At 48.8% G+C, this 17101-nt stretch overlaps 1 protein-coding gene and 1 long non-coding RNA gene across 2 annotated transcripts in view; both read left to right on the forward strand.

The window, feature by feature from the left end:
* The window catches only part of LOC123479625 (uncharacterized), a 52518-nt gene extending 44200 nt beyond the window's left edge, over positions 1-8318 (forward strand). Inside the window, exon 5 of the long non-coding RNA XR_006655289.2 lies at positions 7386-8318. This is a non-coding gene — a long non-coding RNA (uncharacterized lncRNA). The remainder of the gene's footprint in view (positions 1-7385) is intronic.
* A 203-nt stretch (positions 8319-8521) lies between these two features.
* FITM2 (fat storage inducing transmembrane protein 2) lies at positions 8522-14468 on the forward strand. The gene is made up of 2 exons (XM_053926306.2): positions 8522-8828; positions 11338-14468. Exons 1-2 carry the CDS (start codon positions 8656-8658, stop codon positions 11951-11953), a joined length of 789 nt encoding a protein of 262 aa, XP_053782281.1. The 5' UTR covers positions 8522-8655; the 3' UTR covers positions 11954-14468.
* The last annotated feature ends 2633 nt before the right edge of the window (positions 14469-17101 follow it).

Genomic DNA, 17101 nt, shown 5'->3' on the forward strand with positions numbered 1-17101 from the left:
CTCCAAGCCTCAGTGTCCGCATCTGCAAATTGGGATCAATAAATAGGTGCTGCTTTATCTGGCCATTAGGAGAAATTCAGTGAGATATGGAAAATGTTAGCACACAGAGCAAAGTTTGTTTAATGTTAGCTATTAACTTGCCCAAACAGAAACACTGTGTGATTCCGTTGACAAGATGCTCAAGGATAGGCAAAGCTAACTTAGGGCGACAGAAGTCAGAACAGGGGCCACTCCGGGGGTGCTGGCTGAGAAGGGCACGGCGGAGCTCCTACCGAGGGTGCTGTCTCGGTGTCGTATTTTGATCTGGGTGGTGTGCATATATGAAAATCCATCTAGTTGTACACTTGAGATCTTGACACTTAAAATTAATTTATACCTCAATTAAAGAGTTGGAGTTATATATAGTTTTAAAAATCTTTAAAAGAGCTCTTTCAACCAGGGTAAAATTAAAATGCTACATAAAAGAGAAAATACACACCCCGACAGAAATTTCCCCTTCCTGGCTCCCCAGCACACACTTCCCACCCCATATGCACAAATACCCTCCCCGACACACCCAGTAAAACCCCAGCTCGTCACACACACAGCCAAAGACCCTGGCACCGACACAGACAGTCCCTGTCTGGTAGAACGGCACCCCGCCCTCCCACTCACCCCACAGCCCAGCCCTCTAAAAATAGAAATGCTTTGCTGCTTTGGGTGCGTGGGAACACGCCCTGCCGGTAAACACACAGACCAAACCCACAGACCGGCCTGACTCGGGCAGACCGGCCAGCCCCACCGCCTCCTCCCCTGGGGACCTGGGGCAAGTCATGCAATTTCTCCGAGCCTCAGTTTCCTCACCTGTAAACTAGGCCCCATGAGATCTTCTTCATGAAATGAAATAACATTTAAAAGAAGGCCACAAGCAAAACAGCTCTCAGAGGCTGAGAGGGCTCCGTCTCATTAGTGGCTGAGTCCTCAGTGACTCCCATCATGTCCCTGTAAGTGAACTTGTGGGTTGTCAGTTCTCACCAGCCCAATCTGGAGATGCCGCGTGATCCCAGTCAAGCTCCCACAAGGTTTCTGGAAGAACTTGGCCAGTTGATTATGAACCTCATGTACAAGAGCTGCAGCCCAAGAATTTTCAAAATACACCATTAGTCGTATTAGTAATACATGATGATTAAGCCAAAAAACCAAAAAGCAAAAATCATAAAAGAAACGAAAACTGAGTGGTTAGCTGGGTGAGAGGAGAAGCTGGGACACTAGGGTCAGCTGCAGCGACAGCAGTACAAGGAGAGGGGACAGCACAGGCAGAGGCTCTGAGGCTACTGAGAATTTGGTTCATTTGAAGAACTGAAAAAAGACAGGTCAGGGAAGACTTAGAACCCTCAGAGAGTGGGAGAGGTGGGCTGAGAGGTGGGGTCAGAGGCAAATGTGGGCCACTTCTTGCAGGCTGCAGGTCTTGAATTGCACCCCACAACTGGGCTGGTGAAGAGCTGAGATCCCCCTTTGTGCTTTGCCCTATTGGAGCAGAGGGACTAGGGGCTGGGAAGGAGGTGGGGGGAGCAGGCCAGAACTTAGTTCTTCAGGAAAAGAGAGCAGCTCACCTCAGGTCAAACTAGAAGCTGATTTCTCATGGACCCCAGAACCCTGACACCAGGGGGTTTGTCCCTGAGGGGTCTGTCCCTGCCCTCCTCTTCTCTATAAGGATTCCAAGCTGATGTTCGCAGAGGCTGAGCCAGGAGTCCCCCACCCTCCTCGATGTCAGAGAGGACTAGCGCCCCCCCCCCCCACTTCCTCCAAAAAAGGAGGAGGGGGTGAAAAGCTGGAGGGTAAGGATGGCCAGGTAGGCTTAATCCTGAAAGGCTCCTGCTCCTGAGCCTTGGCCCAGCAATCTGGTGTGGAAGGCCTCCAGGGGTCAAGGCCATGCCCTCAGGGCCAGCGACTGGAGGACAGGAGAATCCTTGTCCTGGTCCAGCCCCAGACAGCTGCAGAGCCAGGTGTGGCTGCGGAATTTGCTGCGTTGCCTGCCCGTGCAGCTGGAGCGGAAAAGCCTCAGCGTCAGCGCCCCCAGCCTGGCCACCACATTCCTGCACGGGGCACGGGGCACGGAGCACCAGGCCCTGCGGCCACATCCCAGTGCAGGGCCCTAAGAATCCAACAGGGTGGGGGTGGGAAGGGGCCTGTGGGACCCTCTGGGCCTCCTTGCAGTTCAGTGGCATGAGACAGACTCCCCATCTGTTGCATGGGGACGGTGCCACATTGCCTTGCCTACCTCACAGGCTACAATGAGCAGCCAAAGACGAACATCTTTGTTTTAGAGGTGACCATCTGTTGGGTACTTCCTATACACCTGACACCCAGTAAACGTAAATAAGGTTTCACTTATTTATCTGGGCAACAAAGTTAGCACAATACTGTTCTCATTTTTCAGGTGAGAAAACAGATAAGCGACTTACCCTAGGTCATACAGGTAGTAAGTTCTGACTTGCACCCATGTCTGGCATGGCTGTTAAACCCTATGGTGTGATTTGGGAAACGTGCAGAGTGCTGTGACCACGTGAGGCATTCTTTCTGGCAGGCCGGCAAGGTCAGAACGGCACCCCCAAACCTGGGAGACCGTGTGGACTAGAGGTTAAGTACTTCGTCCCCCGGGGCATAGCAAGCCTAGTGTGAATCCCAGCTGAGCTGGACTCCCAGCTCTGTGACGTTGCCTGAGTCGCCTTCGCAGCCTGCCTGCGCCTCAGTGTTTCCATCTGTAGACTGGGGTAATAACGGCGCCTACCTGCGGGGCTGCTGCGGGAAGGAAGAGGATCACACACACTGGGCCCTTGAACCACATGGGTTCGAACTGCACTATTAAAATTAAAACTTTTTTCAATAAGTACATACAGTTCTGTAAGTGTAGTTTCTCTTAGGATTTTCTTCAAAACGTTTTTTCTCTAACTCACTTACTGTAAGAATACAGTATATACTATACAAGGATGGGCAAAAGGAGCTTTACAGTTGTTCGTATGGAAAATAATACAAAAACAAAGTCTGTTTCGCATACTCGCAATTGTGAACCTAGTTTTGCTCGCCCTGCATATAATACACAAAATATGTGCTCATAGACTGTGTTACGGGTAAGGTTTCCAGGCAACAGTAGGTTACTAGAAGTTAAGTTTGGGGGGAGCCAAAAGTAATACATGGGTTTTTGACTGCAGGGGGATAGGTGCCCCCACCCCCTCCGTTGTTCAAGGTCAACTATCCAGTAAAGCACTTAGCACAGCGCCTCTGGGCCCTTAGTTCAGGCTCAACAAAACGGTGGTTCTTTTTAGAACCAGGCATTTTATGCTCAGTTTGGTACACACATATATATGTAATTTCATAAATTGTGAATTATAGACAAGATTTATAAAATATAAATATATAGTTTAACAAATATTTTTAAGGCAAACGTCCATGTGACTACCCCCAGGGAAAGAAGTAGGACTCGCCCACACCCCCAAAGCCTCTGATCCTAACGCCCTCCCTCCATCCAATAGGTAACTGCTATACTGACACTGGGGTACTTAGCTCCTTGCTTTTTGCCCCCTAATTTTTTCTAATTTTACCAGCAGCCCTTTCAGGCAACAACAGCTCCCTCGTCCCAGACCTCTGCCCTGTGACTGCCTGAGTAGAACAGTCTGGGGTCTGCAGGAGGGTCCTCGAGACTGCTGGGGATGGTGTAGGGTCCAGGCAGCCCCTTCCGCTGTCCTCCCTGACTCCTGCCCCTTTCGCACCAGCCCTTCTGACCTTGTGCCCCAATGGGCCCAGACAAGGGGGTGGTGCTAGCGGGCACAGCCAGTGGATGCAACCCCCTCCCAGCGAAGCAATCAAGCAGCCTGGCCTCAGGCACACACCCCCTTTGTTCAACTGCCTCTCCCCAGGAAGTGGCTCATCTCCCCTCCAGCCAGAAAGACAGGTGGGGGGTGTTAAGAATTGAGGGGGTGCATTGCAGAGCAGAGCTCAGAAGAAAGGAATTGGTGGTGGGGATGAATGCTTCTGCTGGCTGGCCAGAAGCTGTAGCCAAAGAGGGCTGCCCGCTGGGAGAATGACTGAGCTGCCTATCCACCCGGCCAACCCACAGTGGATTATTTCACACACACTAGCCAACAAAAGGGCACCTGCTGGTTGTTGCTCTTCCTGGAATGACCTCTCCCCACTGTTCTGGCCAGCCCCAGGCCAATCCTTCAGACCTCAGGTTAGCTAGAAATCATCTCATCCAAAAACCCTTCTCTGAGCCTCCCCGTCTCTATTATGGGGTCCTCTCCTCATGGCCCCAAACAACCTCTAATTAACCTATTATCATTCTACCTCAGCATCTTTCAAACCTGGTGGACCAGGAAACCCAATTTCACAATGGCTGTTTCCCATTGTTTCTCTTCTGTTTATAAAGAGGAAATTTAAATTTAAAAATAATTTCCTCTTCATCACATAGTAATAATGACTCTTTAACTTATTTTACAAAAAAAATTTTTGTGTGCCCTGATGCGTGTGGCTCAGTTGGTTGGGTGTGATTCCTCAAATTCCTGGTCAGGGCACATGCCTAGGTTGCAGGTTTGGTCCCCGGTCTGTTGGGGGCGCAAGCGAGAGGCAAGCAATCGACGTTTCTCTCGCGAGATGATGTTTCTCTCCCTCTCTTTCTCCCTCCCTTCCCCTCTCTTTCTCCCTCCCTTCCCCTCTCTTTCTCCCTCCCTTCCCCTCTCTCTAAAAATCAGTAAATAAAACCTTAAAAATATTTTTTCTGCATATTTAGTAGGTGCCAGACACGGTTCTAGACACTTGGGGTGCATTACTGAGTAAAAGAGGCAACATCCCCTACTCTCTGGTGCTGACATTCAAGTAGGAGAAACAGGAAATAAACCCGTGAATAAATAAATCATAAAGTATATTTTTAAAAGAAGCGGTGATGACACTCCTAATACACAAAACCCTCCTAGTGTTTGCCATTTTATCAAGTGCTACAGGACAATTTACTTTACACAGGCCAAGATCACTGTCAAAATACAGACCTTTTTTCTAATGGAAACACTCACTTTTTTTGGTATTCTACCCCAGCAGAATTTAATCTTATGAATCGGTGGCATTAGAATGTAATGTGGTTGTAACAACAAAAAAGTCCTTAGGAGAAAGCAGCAAAAACCCCCATTTCCTTTCACTCAGCCTCTAGTTTACAGGTGTGTGCCCACCTTGGGCCGGGCCACAGCACACTTGTGGCCACAGGTGACTTCCCTGCAGCCATTCCACAAATTTAGTGATGTTATAGTTTTCAAAAAGCTTAAACCGCCATCCAAATAAAAAGACAAGTAAAAGCGATTTTTACAATATCAAAAAGCAGAGTGTCTACTTGTCCAAGAGGAACTCAGACTTCAGGAGAAATTCCATAATCTCCAGACTCTTGTAACAAAAGCGACATACGTGTGGGGTTTGCTTATGAAATGACACTTAGCATTCAGTAGGAAAATGTTACTTTTTGGTAGCAGGCATATTTTTCATTCTCCACTTCTGTAGTAAACATGAAGCGATGTGCTTTTATAAAAACTGACTCTAAGAAAATGAAAATAAAAAATTCTGGGCAATGGTCCAAATTATGATAATCTGCTTTAAAAATTTTAAATCTCATGTGGTGGAATTTTAAAGCTTTAATTTAAAATGCTGCTCAGTATTTATTCAGCTTTTCTCTTTATGAATATCCGCAAACTGACTTCTTTTCCGTAATGAATCTGACTCACCAATGTTTCAAACTAACAGTTTTACTTCCATGCTACATATGGTGATATTCTAATTATTAATTTATTAGTTGAGCTATTTCTTTAACAAAAAACTCATCTGCTCTTCGGTTATTCAGTGATTCAGTTCCCGTAGGAGAGACAGAAAAAATGCTTGATTCTTTACCTCATTTACTAGTTTTCAAAATAATGAGTTGATTCCTCCAAAAGTGGCCTTTCCATGCCACTATGAATCCATGGATTTAAACAGATGTCTGTTTCTCCATCCACTGAAGTTATTCTTCTTATTTATGCCCAAATTGTCCCATCGTTGTTGGCCTTTGGGAGCCTTTCTATTGATTGGTTCCTGTGTCCTCCTGAAATCACCTTTCCAGTCTTTTATCGCTTATGGCTTCCCTGCTTAATGGTTTGACCAGCTAGTCCAGCCTCAACTTTTACTTTCTGCCTCAAACGGGGAAACTGTTTTTAAAGGGTCTTATATCTTAGCAAGGAAACTTACTTATCCAAAACACGGGAGGTCCTAACGTCTAGTCCCATGCTTAGTAAATGGTTAATAAATGCTGGTTGGCTGAATAAATTAATAATTATCACCCTCACCAGATTTTAAGTTCCTTGAGACCAGAAACCACATACTCCTTACAAGTATTTATCGAATAGATAAACGAAGGAAGGAAACCAACGATTAGGCGGTGCCGATGAAGCCTCAGTGCGGGCAGAACCTGACATTTGTGGTCCTCTGTCACCCTCTGGTGGAGAAGTGCAGAGCCTCACCCTCCAGTGCCTTAAAATCTAGCGGAGTGATTTTCAAACTACAGATTCCCCGCCCATCGGTGAGCTGTAAAATGCTGGATCAGGACCAGCATTCCTTTTTTATTCTAGAGAGCTAGGGAGGGAGAGGAGAGAGAGGGGGGAGAGGGGAGAAGCGGAATGGGGAGCGGAGGGGAAAGAGACATTGATGTGAGTTGCCTCGATCAGTTGCCCTCCATTGAGGTCCCGACCGAGGGGCCGCGACTGGGGACCAAACCGCAACCCAGGCTTGTGTCATGACCCGGAATCCAACCCGAGACCTTTCGGGTTTACGCGACAACACTCTAACCTACTGAGCCACACCCGCCAGGGCCAGCATTTTTCATTGAATTTATAACTGAATAGAAAACACCAGAGCGCTTTATACAGAGTAGAGGTACATTCTGTCATAAGCAGTCATAAAGCTACATTTATAGCTATATCTATGTGCCTATTCGCATACTTACTCATGTATATGCTACATATATTTTTTTATTTCTATTATTTATTTTTTCTGGGTTGATTTTTTAAAAACTTATTGTTGTTCTGTTACAGTTGTCCCAATTTCCCCCGTTGCTCTTCCTCACCCCGCACCCCCTTCCCCCCAGTATCCCCTGTATTTTTATGTGTGGACTGGATCACAACCAGTGATTTATTGATAACTGTTCAACAACGAGCTGTCTAGGGGGAAATGTGTAAGTATATATGTACATAAGTTATACATTTTTCTTAATAGAAAGAATATGTAGCACATAGTTTACAAATAATGAAATATACAAACACTACCTATTGTAAATTCCATGCAGCTAAATGATTCTCACAGAATGCTTTCATTGATTTTTGCTGGACCCTTGTCTATAGTTTCAACTCAAACGTGTTCGGGTAAGTGGAGCTGCATCGCCACCTAACAGAGCCCCGACTTGCAGCGCTGGCCTATTTCCTTGGTGTAAATCCTCGCAACAGGGCCAACCTCACTGGGAAGAGTTGGGAAGAGCTGCACCGGGGAATGCGACCTGATTTGGAAACAGGGCCTTTGCAGATATAATTAAGGGTCTTAGGATGAAATTACCCTGGACTTGGGACGATTCCCTACGTCTAAGGTCTAGTGTCCCGGTAAGAAACAAGGAGAGAAGACACACGGCGTAAAGAACCCCCGGAGGAGACAGGGGATTGGAGTAACACAGCCACAGGGAACGCCGAGGGCTGACCAGAGCCAGGACGCAGCCATGAAGGGGCTCCCTCCGAGCCTGGGGAAGGAGCCAGCCCTGCCCACAGCTGAATTTCGGACTCCCAGCCTCCAGGACCGCCAGAGGATCGTCTGAAGCAGCAAGTGTTTGGTGACTCGCTACGGCAGCCGTAGGAAACAAACACGCAGCGCGAAGAAATGACTGCCGGTTGGGAGGCGCCGAAGGAGACACCTAGCGGTGACCGGGAGGGGGACGACTTAGCTCGCGGGATACACTGCGCGCCTGAGTCCCTAGCGCCCTTATCTGATCTCCCCTTACAGCCACCCGCCCCCTCCAGCATTTCCACTCAGTGCAGGTGTTTTAGAAGTGAAAATAAGTCTAATAACTGAAATTTTAGATGCAATAATTATTTCACGCATTTATTTTCTAATGAAATTTGATCTCACATCCGTATACCTGGATCACACCGTCCTGAACCTCGAGTTCATTAACGAATCTCTGGGAAGGGTTGATCTCTCGTCTCCTCATTTTACAGAACAGAAAACTAAGGCTCAGGTGGAGGAGGTGCATCCCAGTCTCCACGAGAGACGAAATAATGCTGTGACCACTGCTTTAATTCCTACAGTGCTGCATTGATGCCTCACCTCCAGCTTTTACCCGGACCAGAAAAATACGCCGAGGCTGAGGTTCGAACCTACCACACTCGAGCGCGTCACCCGCGGCGGGACTGAGAGAACCGAGAGGAGGGGAGCGGGAGCTCGGCGACCAGCGCGCGGCCGAGGCAGCCAGTGGCCACGAGGGGGAGGGCGAGCACTCCTCAGGGGGTGGGGCCCGAGGACGGTGCGCATGCGCTGGGAGGGAGGCGGCCGTGCAGGCCGGGGGTAAAAGGCGTGACGGTGGCCGAGAGTGCGCTGGGCGGCGGACGGTGGCCGACAAGGTCCGACATGAACCATGTGGAGCGCTGCGCTTGGTTCCTCAGGTGTACGCTGGTGCGGGTGGCCGTGCGGAGCTACCTGCCCTGGGGGCTGCTGTCCTCCATGCTGGTGGGCTCCGTCCTCAAGGAGGTCTCCCCGCTGCCCGAGAGCTACTTCAGCAACAAGCGCAACGTCCTCAACGTGTGAGTGCGCCCCGGGTCCTCTCCTGTCCCCTCCATAGGCGACCCGCTGTCGCTGTGTCCCGAGAGCTGAGGGTTAGCTGCTCTGATGCACCAGTCATTGGGAGGGGAAGCCCTCCCTGTCGTGACGGCATCTGCACTAGTGTCCCGACCCAGGGACCCTGGGATAGCTAGTGTCACTAGCAGTTCGTCTCTGCACACCCAAACAAGACAGCCTGAGTTCGACGGGGCAGGAAGCGACGAGCAGGGTTGTGAGTGTAGCTGTGTTTATGCAGGATGGCAGGGTGGGAAGGGGAGCGACCCAGCCTGTGTCGCTGCTCCCCTCTCCTCCTCTTCCCTCGGGGTTAGGCGTTGGCCCCTGGCCTGGGGGAGATGCCGCCTACCTCTCTTCCTGCTGTGTCAGTCCCCATGCCTCCACCTTAAATTTAGTCCGATCCCCGCAGCTGGTGACAGTCTCATCACCACCTATGGAAGACCTGTTCCCCCACCCCTTTGAGAGCCTTGCCCCAGCCCGGGGCAGGGCCCATACTCCGAGGTAATCGCAGAGCAGTGGCACCCTCCAGCCTGTGACCTTTCTCCTGGACTCCTTGGACCTTGTCAGCCGCTCAAAGTTCATGGCAGTGGCCCAGGAAAGCGATCCCAGGCGCGCCCTTTGCGACACCTCCTTAACTGCAGCCGCCCACTCCTTTTCATTCTTTTTTTTTTTTAAGATTTTATTTATTTAGTTTTAGACAGAGGGAAGGGAGGGAGAAAGAGAAGGAGAGAAACATCAATCGATTGCCTCTCCTACGCCTCCAGCAGGGGACCTGGCCCGCAGCCCAGGCTTGTGCCCTGACAGGGGGTCGGGGATAGAACCGGGACACTTAGGTTTTCGGGAGGGTGCCCAACCCCCTGAGCCACACCAGCCAGTACTCACTCACTCACTCTCTCTCTCTCTCTCTCTTTTAGCTCCTGGATTTTAAGTTTATTGCACAAAAACACTGTTGCAGTAGGGAAACTCTGAAAGAGGAAAGTTCTTCCTTGATGTGGGCCTCGATTCTTTAGAATTACAGTGTCAGCAGCATCTCCCCAAATCAACCCAAGTCCGGTTATGTCCTTAAAACCCTGGTTTCTCTCGCCAGCAGCTTCGTCAAATGCCTGACAGGTCTTGGCTCTGGCAAGATCTTTGCCTATTCGTCTCAGGGAAGAGTTTTAGGACAGGCCCTTAGGTGGTGTCTAAGAAACCTTTGGAGAAACCTTTGGAACCCAGGAAAGAGTTATTCTGTCCTTGGTGCACCTTCCTCACCCACCATGGAAGCTGGGCTAAAGATAGATTATGAGAGTGGTAGTAGCCCCAAGTCTCTCGCCGCTGGCCCCCAGGTCAGCCACCTTTGATGAGCACAGGAGGGGCAGACAAGGCCGCTGCTGCTTTATCTGGCCTGGATGAGTCTGGGAGCCAAGCAGCCTGGCAGGCACGTCCCTGTTGTATGCCAGTAGCTGGGGATTCTGGCATTTTGTTCCAAGCCTGTGTGCTAATTCATGGGAAGGAACGAGTGAATCACTGGTCCTGGCAGGGGTTTAAAAAACCATTTGGTTCCCTCAGTTCTATTTACCAGCTGAGGAAATAGGCCCAGAGAAGTGTGGTAACGAGTGAAGCGAGAGTCAGGATTGGAGTCTGGGTCTTCCAGTGTGAAGTCAGGCTCTTTTCCGAGATCATTTTCTGCCCCCTGGGAAGGAGCCACGGTGTAGAAAAGGCATGGGCTTTGAGATTTGCCAAACCTTGGCTTAATCTGTGCTTGCTGGCATGTGAGTGTGGCCCTGGGCAAGTTATTAAACTTTTATTTTATTGTTTGATTTTTTTCATAGAGCAAGAGAGAGAGGAAGAGAGAAACACTGAATTGTTTTTCCCACTTATTTATGTATTCATTGGTTGATTCCTCCCGCTGTCCCCACCCACCCCGCCCCGCCACATTGGTTGATTCTTCCTGTGCTCCAACCAGGGATCGAACCCACAATCTTGACATATCCAGGCAACACTCTAACCAACTGAGCTGCTCGGCCAGGGCTATTAAACTTTTCTGAGTCTCAGATCCTTTAGCTATAAACTGGGGCAAACGATACCTTCCTCCCAGAGAGTGTGAGTGTTCAGTGGGAAAGTGAAGGTACGCGAAAGCTCTCGGCATTTGGTAGATGCTAAATTATTATTACTTTCCCGAACAAAGAGCATAGTGCTTAAGATCCCAGGCCCTGGATTTGAATCCCAGCCCCACCACTCCGGAGCTCTACTTCAGGCATGATACCTCTCTGCGCCTCAGTTTTCTGGTCTGTAAATGAGGATAATAGCAGTCCCCCACCTCACAGATTTGTTAAAGATTAAATAGTTAATACATTTAAAATCCTTAGTAAGTGGTTATCTGTAGGTTTTGTCGATTTTCTCATTTTCCCTCCCTTGAGAGTCCAGAGACCTGGGTCGTGACGTCGTTCCCTTTCTACTGTGTCCCCTCTCCTGACTTCCACTTTGCTCCTCTGCCAGGTATTTTGTCAAGTTGGCCTGGGCCTGGACCTTCTGTCTCCTCCTGCCTTTCATTGCCCTCACCAACTATCACCTGACGGGCAAGGCTGTCCTGGTCCTGCAGCGCTTGTTCACCCTGCTGGTGGGCACGGCCATCTGGTACGTCTGCACAGCCATCTTCTCCAGCGTGGAGCACTACACGGGCAGCTGCTACCAGTCGCCAGCCCTGGAGGGCATCAGAAAGGAGCACCAGAGCAAGCAGCAGTGCCTCGGCGCCGGCGGCTTTTGGCACGGCTTCGACATCTCCGGCCACTGCTTCCTGCTGACCTTCTGTGCCCTCGTGATCGTGGAGGAGATGGCCGTGCTGCACGAGGTGAAGACGGACCGAAGCCACTACCTCCACGCCACCATCACCACGCTGGTCGTCGCCCTGGGCTCACTGACCTTCATTTGGCTGTGGATGTTTCTCTGCACCACCGTTTACTTCCACGACTGGTTCCAGAAAGTGTGCGGCACCGCGTTTGGCTTGCTGGGCTGGTATGGGACGTACAGATGTTGGTATCTGAAGTCTTTTTCCCCAGGACTGCCTCCCCAGGGCTCCGGTTCGAATTTGAAGCAAGACACTTACAAGAAATAAAAGAGAAGCAAAAGGAGTGACCGTAGGACAATGGCTAATACATTCTTCATGTATTTTCTTAGTTATTTGACTAAATTATTGATCCCCCCTCAGAGAGGAAGCTTACCAGGCAGTTTCGGTGGGTGGGGGTAGAGTCTAAGGAGCAAGTTCAGCCCCCATGCTGTTCTTGGTAGCACAGCTCTGTGTCACAAGCACCGCCCTTTCTAGTTAGGCACTTTTTGTCCCTGGCAATACTTGACCTTAATCTGGACTGTCCCTTTTGTCCCTAGAGGGCAGGGCTAAGGCTCCGTGAGAGGACAGAATCAGGGAGGCCAGGGCCTCAGATTCCTCCGCTGCCATTCTCTCCCTGATTCTAATTGGTTTTGTTTGTTTGTTTGTTTCTTTTAATGGCTGTTGATGCTGTTATTTAACAATATTTCCCTCTGGTAAAAGCAACCAACTGTTGCCTGAAAGCCACTCTGTGGTTTTAGTGTTTGTGTCATCCGTGGAATGTTAACTGTCACACCTGACTTGTGATTAGCTACCAGAACAGTTAAACTGAGTGCCTCTGTGACTGAATATCAGATGATTTTCAGGCAATGAACAGTGATAATTTTCCATCCGTGTCATCTATTATTTATTGGTGTTTGGAGCAATAAGGTTACATTTTTTCCTTCTAATTTGAATGAGCGCTGTATGGTTTTTTATAACTGTAGCATTTGTTGTTTGTCGACAAAACTGAAAATAACTCACATCTCCACTGCTGCACTTTGGCACATGTGTAGGTTGCTTTGCGGGTTTTTTTTAGAATGCTAACTTACTTTTTATAAACCCAACTCTTGGCTGATGGTATTAAATTCCACCTTGCGGGCCTATTTTCTCTGTAAGAAGCTTTCCTCACCACATGTCCTTGGTATAGACTGACCGCTGTTTCAGAGAGGTCTGCTGTGGCCCAAGGAGTTCTTACCTTTTGGATAAGATTGTGATACATCACAAGTGAAGGAAAAGGCCCTCCATTGCCTTTGATGGCAAGAAACTAAGCTGTTTGCAAAGATGTCCTTATCCCTTTGCCCCACCTTCCTCTTATCTATACCACCATCAAAGGCAAAACAAACCTGGGCCTGTTCTCCTGGTCCTGAAATCACCTCTTCTGTCCCCTTCGTGGCCCTTCTCAGTTTCCCACCTGTCATTTTGTGGTCTTTGCTGTGAGAGAGCTGGGAGGGGCTGTCACCTCCCCCTCACACAGGCACAGTTACATCCCTTGTGATAAGATAGCCCCTCCCCTTCCCAGGCTGTTTCCTTAAGCCTTTCAAACTGAGCCCCTTGCATTTTGGATAATCATCCTTGAAGCTTCTTTGATGCCCCCTGCACCCCCCAGTTAAGCCTGAGAATAGCGTGAACTGATAAGTACTCCTTAACTCCACTGGCTTAACTCAAGTTTAGGTTGTTAGGGGCTTGAGCTCTGGAAAACCTTCAAGATAAATTGTACTTCATATAATGATGTATTTAAATATGTAGTTCATATCCCCTTTGTATCCAGTTGCGCCGCAAGTTACCTTGTGAGGTGAGTTACCTTGTACCCAAAGAAGGTAGCAGATACACCAGCAATGAGATTTCGGAGGTGCTACCCTGGTGCTTTGGAAGTATTGGCAAAAGGCAATGGCCCCACGAGATTTTTTTGGCCCTCTGGAGTGGGAGTGGGGTGCAAGTGGGGGTGGGAAGTAGGTGGCAGGAGCTTGTGGAAGGGATTGAAATCTCCCAAGTTTCACATTCAACACCAAAAGGCAACAGGCACAGGGTGACTCCTGAAGTTCATTTCTCAAACTTCAATCTCTCAGTTTTTCTCGTCTGGGTCTGATTGGAAGCTCAGCATCCAATTAACTCTGCAGAAGGTGTCCGTTCGTACATTGATTAGTCTCCCACTGCTTCCTGTTCATTGCTAGCACCCTCGCCTTTTTCTCTTGGGAGTATGCCCTCTGTCCCTGTGCAAGACAGTTTGGCGGAGCTGAGTTCTGGCTTAGGCATACTTGAGATGTGGGTTCAAATTTGGACATCACTACCTAGAGCTGCCTGACCATGGGCAAGCTTCATTTTCCTCATTTGTAAAATGAAGGTGATGCTGTTGGGATGAAAGGAAATGCTGCATGTAAAATGCCCAGCATAGGTAAGTCCCCTGCCCCTTTTTCTTGACTAAGCCCTTTAAAACTTTCTGGCTCCTCCGGAGAAGGCAGGGGAGTTAACATCTTTTGAATGCCAGTTGGGGTCTCTGTCTCCTGCTGAAATGGTCTTGGGCTGGCTTTTGGAAAGTGTCTGTTGTCCCCAGGCCCATCTGAGGGCGTCTCTGATCACAGAATACTGCCGCGCTTTTTTGCCTTTCTTTGCTGAGGTTCATTCACCGACGCCTCATCTTCCACGTGCATCTGTCATAGTCTGAGTACCAGATTGTATTTAGAGAATGGCTCTTGCCACTGTTATATATACACAGATCGTGTGTGTAAACAAGCAAATTAAGTAAACTGGAGATAATGAAATCCCACATCCCAGCGTTTCGTGTGTTCCTTTCTAATTCCCTGAAGGAGGTTTTCAACCAGTAGAGCTCAGCCCACTTTATGAAAGTGGCATGAATTCTTTCTCGAGCCACTTGTTACATACAAGGTATTTCATGGCTGTAGCTAAGATATTTTTTTCTCCTGTAAACATAATATGTGTCCAATCATATATTTCTTAGCGTAACTTACTCCTTCCCTCCGCCATATCTGGGTCTTGGAGTCCTGGCGTCTGGATCAACCAGATTTGGGAGCAGTTTTCTTGGCAGAAGAGTAACACTGAAGAGCAGTTACAAAGTTCACTCAGATGAAGTCATCTTTGAAAATGGGTCAGAGTCCTGGAGGCCTTGGCTTTTTGTGCCTTTTAGGGCCCAGTCATTGGCCAGCCTGACCTGCTGGGCAACTCCAGGGAGTGCTTGTCGAAAGCTCAAGGCTCCAGGATTAGAATCCCCTCGCACAGCAAGACTTTCCCTGTTGGGGTTCCTTCAGCAGCAGTGAACCTTCGAACCCCATGCTGTGAGCCAGGAGCTGGGAAGAATGATAGACTCGCTGCCTCGTGGAGTGTGTGGTCCAAAGTCAGTCCCTTTGGAGCCTAAGCTGTGTGCTGGGGTTGCAAAGATAAATTTGATACACCTCTCCATTCGAGAAATTTTCACCATAAAGTGTTCTGCGTGCTGGTTAAAGTCAGGGCCAGGGGACACAGAGCCAAGGACAACCAGCTGCTCTGGGAAAGTAGGGAATATTTTCGAAGAACCGAACGATTCTTTTGGGTCGTGGAGGACGAGGAGGAGTGCAAGCAGTTAGGCAGAGAAGGGCGTCCAAGGAGGTGCAAACAGCATGTCCAAGGACACAGATATGCTGCTGTGATTTCCATGCCGATGTCCCTTCTCCAGAAACCTAACTTTCCCATCGTTTTCAGTCAGTGGAGATTGAAGAAAGGCCTGACAGGCCCGTCAGTGGACATCATGGAGGTGCCCTACTGTCATAAAGAGCACTCCCCGGCTGTGAGCTGGGCTCCGCCACTGCTTTTTCCGCTTCCCTGTGTGACCCTGAACCAGTCACTCAGCGCCTCTGGGTCTCAGTTTCCTTGTCTGGTAATAGATGGTAGTGGAATGAATCATCTCGCCAACTCCTCCATTCTGTTCTGTTTCTCCGTGCTGTTTGATGAGAAGCTCTTCCCAAGCTGGTTATGACTTTTATTTTAGGAAACAACATGAAAAGAAACTCCCACTCACAGCCAAGGGTGGCAGCTGTTTTCCTGGTGAGTGCAGGAGGAGCTGACCTCGGGGTGCACTTTATCACACCCCCTTTCTCTCTGCATCAACAGCCATGTAGTCCAGACCTGATTGCATGGGTTCCCGTGGACTTACTGCACACAAGAAGCGGACCTTAGTTTCCAGAGGGATGAACTACAGCAGAAGTCTTTTTAAAAAGTCTCCAAAATCAAACTATCTTTGATAGCTATTGAGGGGAACGTACGTTCTGTTAAGAGAAACCCTGTGCAGTATAGTCAACCTCAGAGATTGTCCCAGAAACCCCTTGTACAGTCTCTGGCAAGTTTGAAAGTTGAACACAGCACAGAAAAAAGGTACTCTCATGTGTTGGGGAAAGCAGGCATGGTAAATGGGTACAACCTGTTTTTTTTTTAAAGCAACTTAATATTTTATTTTATATTTTATTATATTTTTTTATCCTCACCTGAGGACATGCTTAGAGGGGAAGGGAGGGAGAGAGAGAAGGAGAGAAACATCGATCAGTTGCCTCTTGCATGCACCCTGACTGGGAACAGAACCTGCAACCCAGACCTGGAGTCCAACCCACGACCTTTCCACTCATGGGATGATGCTCCAACCAACCGAGTCACACCAGCCAGGGCGGCACAACCTGTTTTGATGGTAACCTAGTAGTGTCCCAACTTGAACTGTGTACACCCAACAAGCTCAGATTTGGGCCATAGAAATGCTTGTGGAATTGGGCAAAGACAAGTACAAAGATTTTATTCCAGCTTTTTGTTATAGTGAAAAATTGTCAAGAACCCAAATGCCAATCCATTAAATAAATCATGGTGACTCTGTGTTAGCAATATAATGCAGTCACTACAAAGAATAAATGATGTTACAGTTAGAATGGAATTGAGGTAGAAACACTCGGTTTTGTGCTATAACTTACAGCTGTGTGCCCTCGGTCAAGTCAGCCTCTCTGAGCCTCTGTTTCTGAAGTGTAAATGGGGGTGATTCACCATTCACTGCCCAATAGTTGAGGAGCATCGAGTAAACCGGGCCCAGTGCTAGGCACAGCATTATGTCAGGGGCACGGTGGCTTCAGGGGGTTTAGTCTAGCTGGGCACAGACAATGAAAGGAGCAACTCCAAATAGGGTGCTGGGCTCAACAGCACAGTGCTCCCCAAACCACCCTAACATCGTCACAGCTCAGGCAGAGGTCATTGACACAGAGCACTTAGAAAAGCAAAGGAGTGGGCGGTTAGCATGCACTCAAGCCAGACTGCCTGGGTTCTAATTCTGGCTCTGCCATACACACTGGCTGTATCACCTTCAACACTTCCTTGATCTCTCAGCCTGTTTCCCCATCTGTAAAATGGGGCTAATGTAAGTACCCTCCTCAT

The sequence above is a fragment of the Desmodus rotundus genome, chromosome 6 (assembly GCF_022682495.2).
Source record: "Desmodus rotundus isolate HL8 chromosome 6, HLdesRot8A.1, whole genome shotgun sequence".
Taxonomy (NCBI): domain Eukaryota; kingdom Metazoa; phylum Chordata; class Mammalia; order Chiroptera; family Phyllostomidae; genus Desmodus; species Desmodus rotundus.

Coding starts and splice junctions, on each gene's coding strand:
- FITM2 (XM_053926306.2), top strand. CDS start 8,656: ATGAACCATGTGGAGCGCTGCGCTTGGTTCCTCAGGTGTACGCTGGTG. Junction 8,829..11,337: donor AAGCGCAACGTCCTCAACGT/GTGAGTGCGCCC, acceptor CTCCTCTGCCAG/GTATTTTGTCAAGTTGGCCT.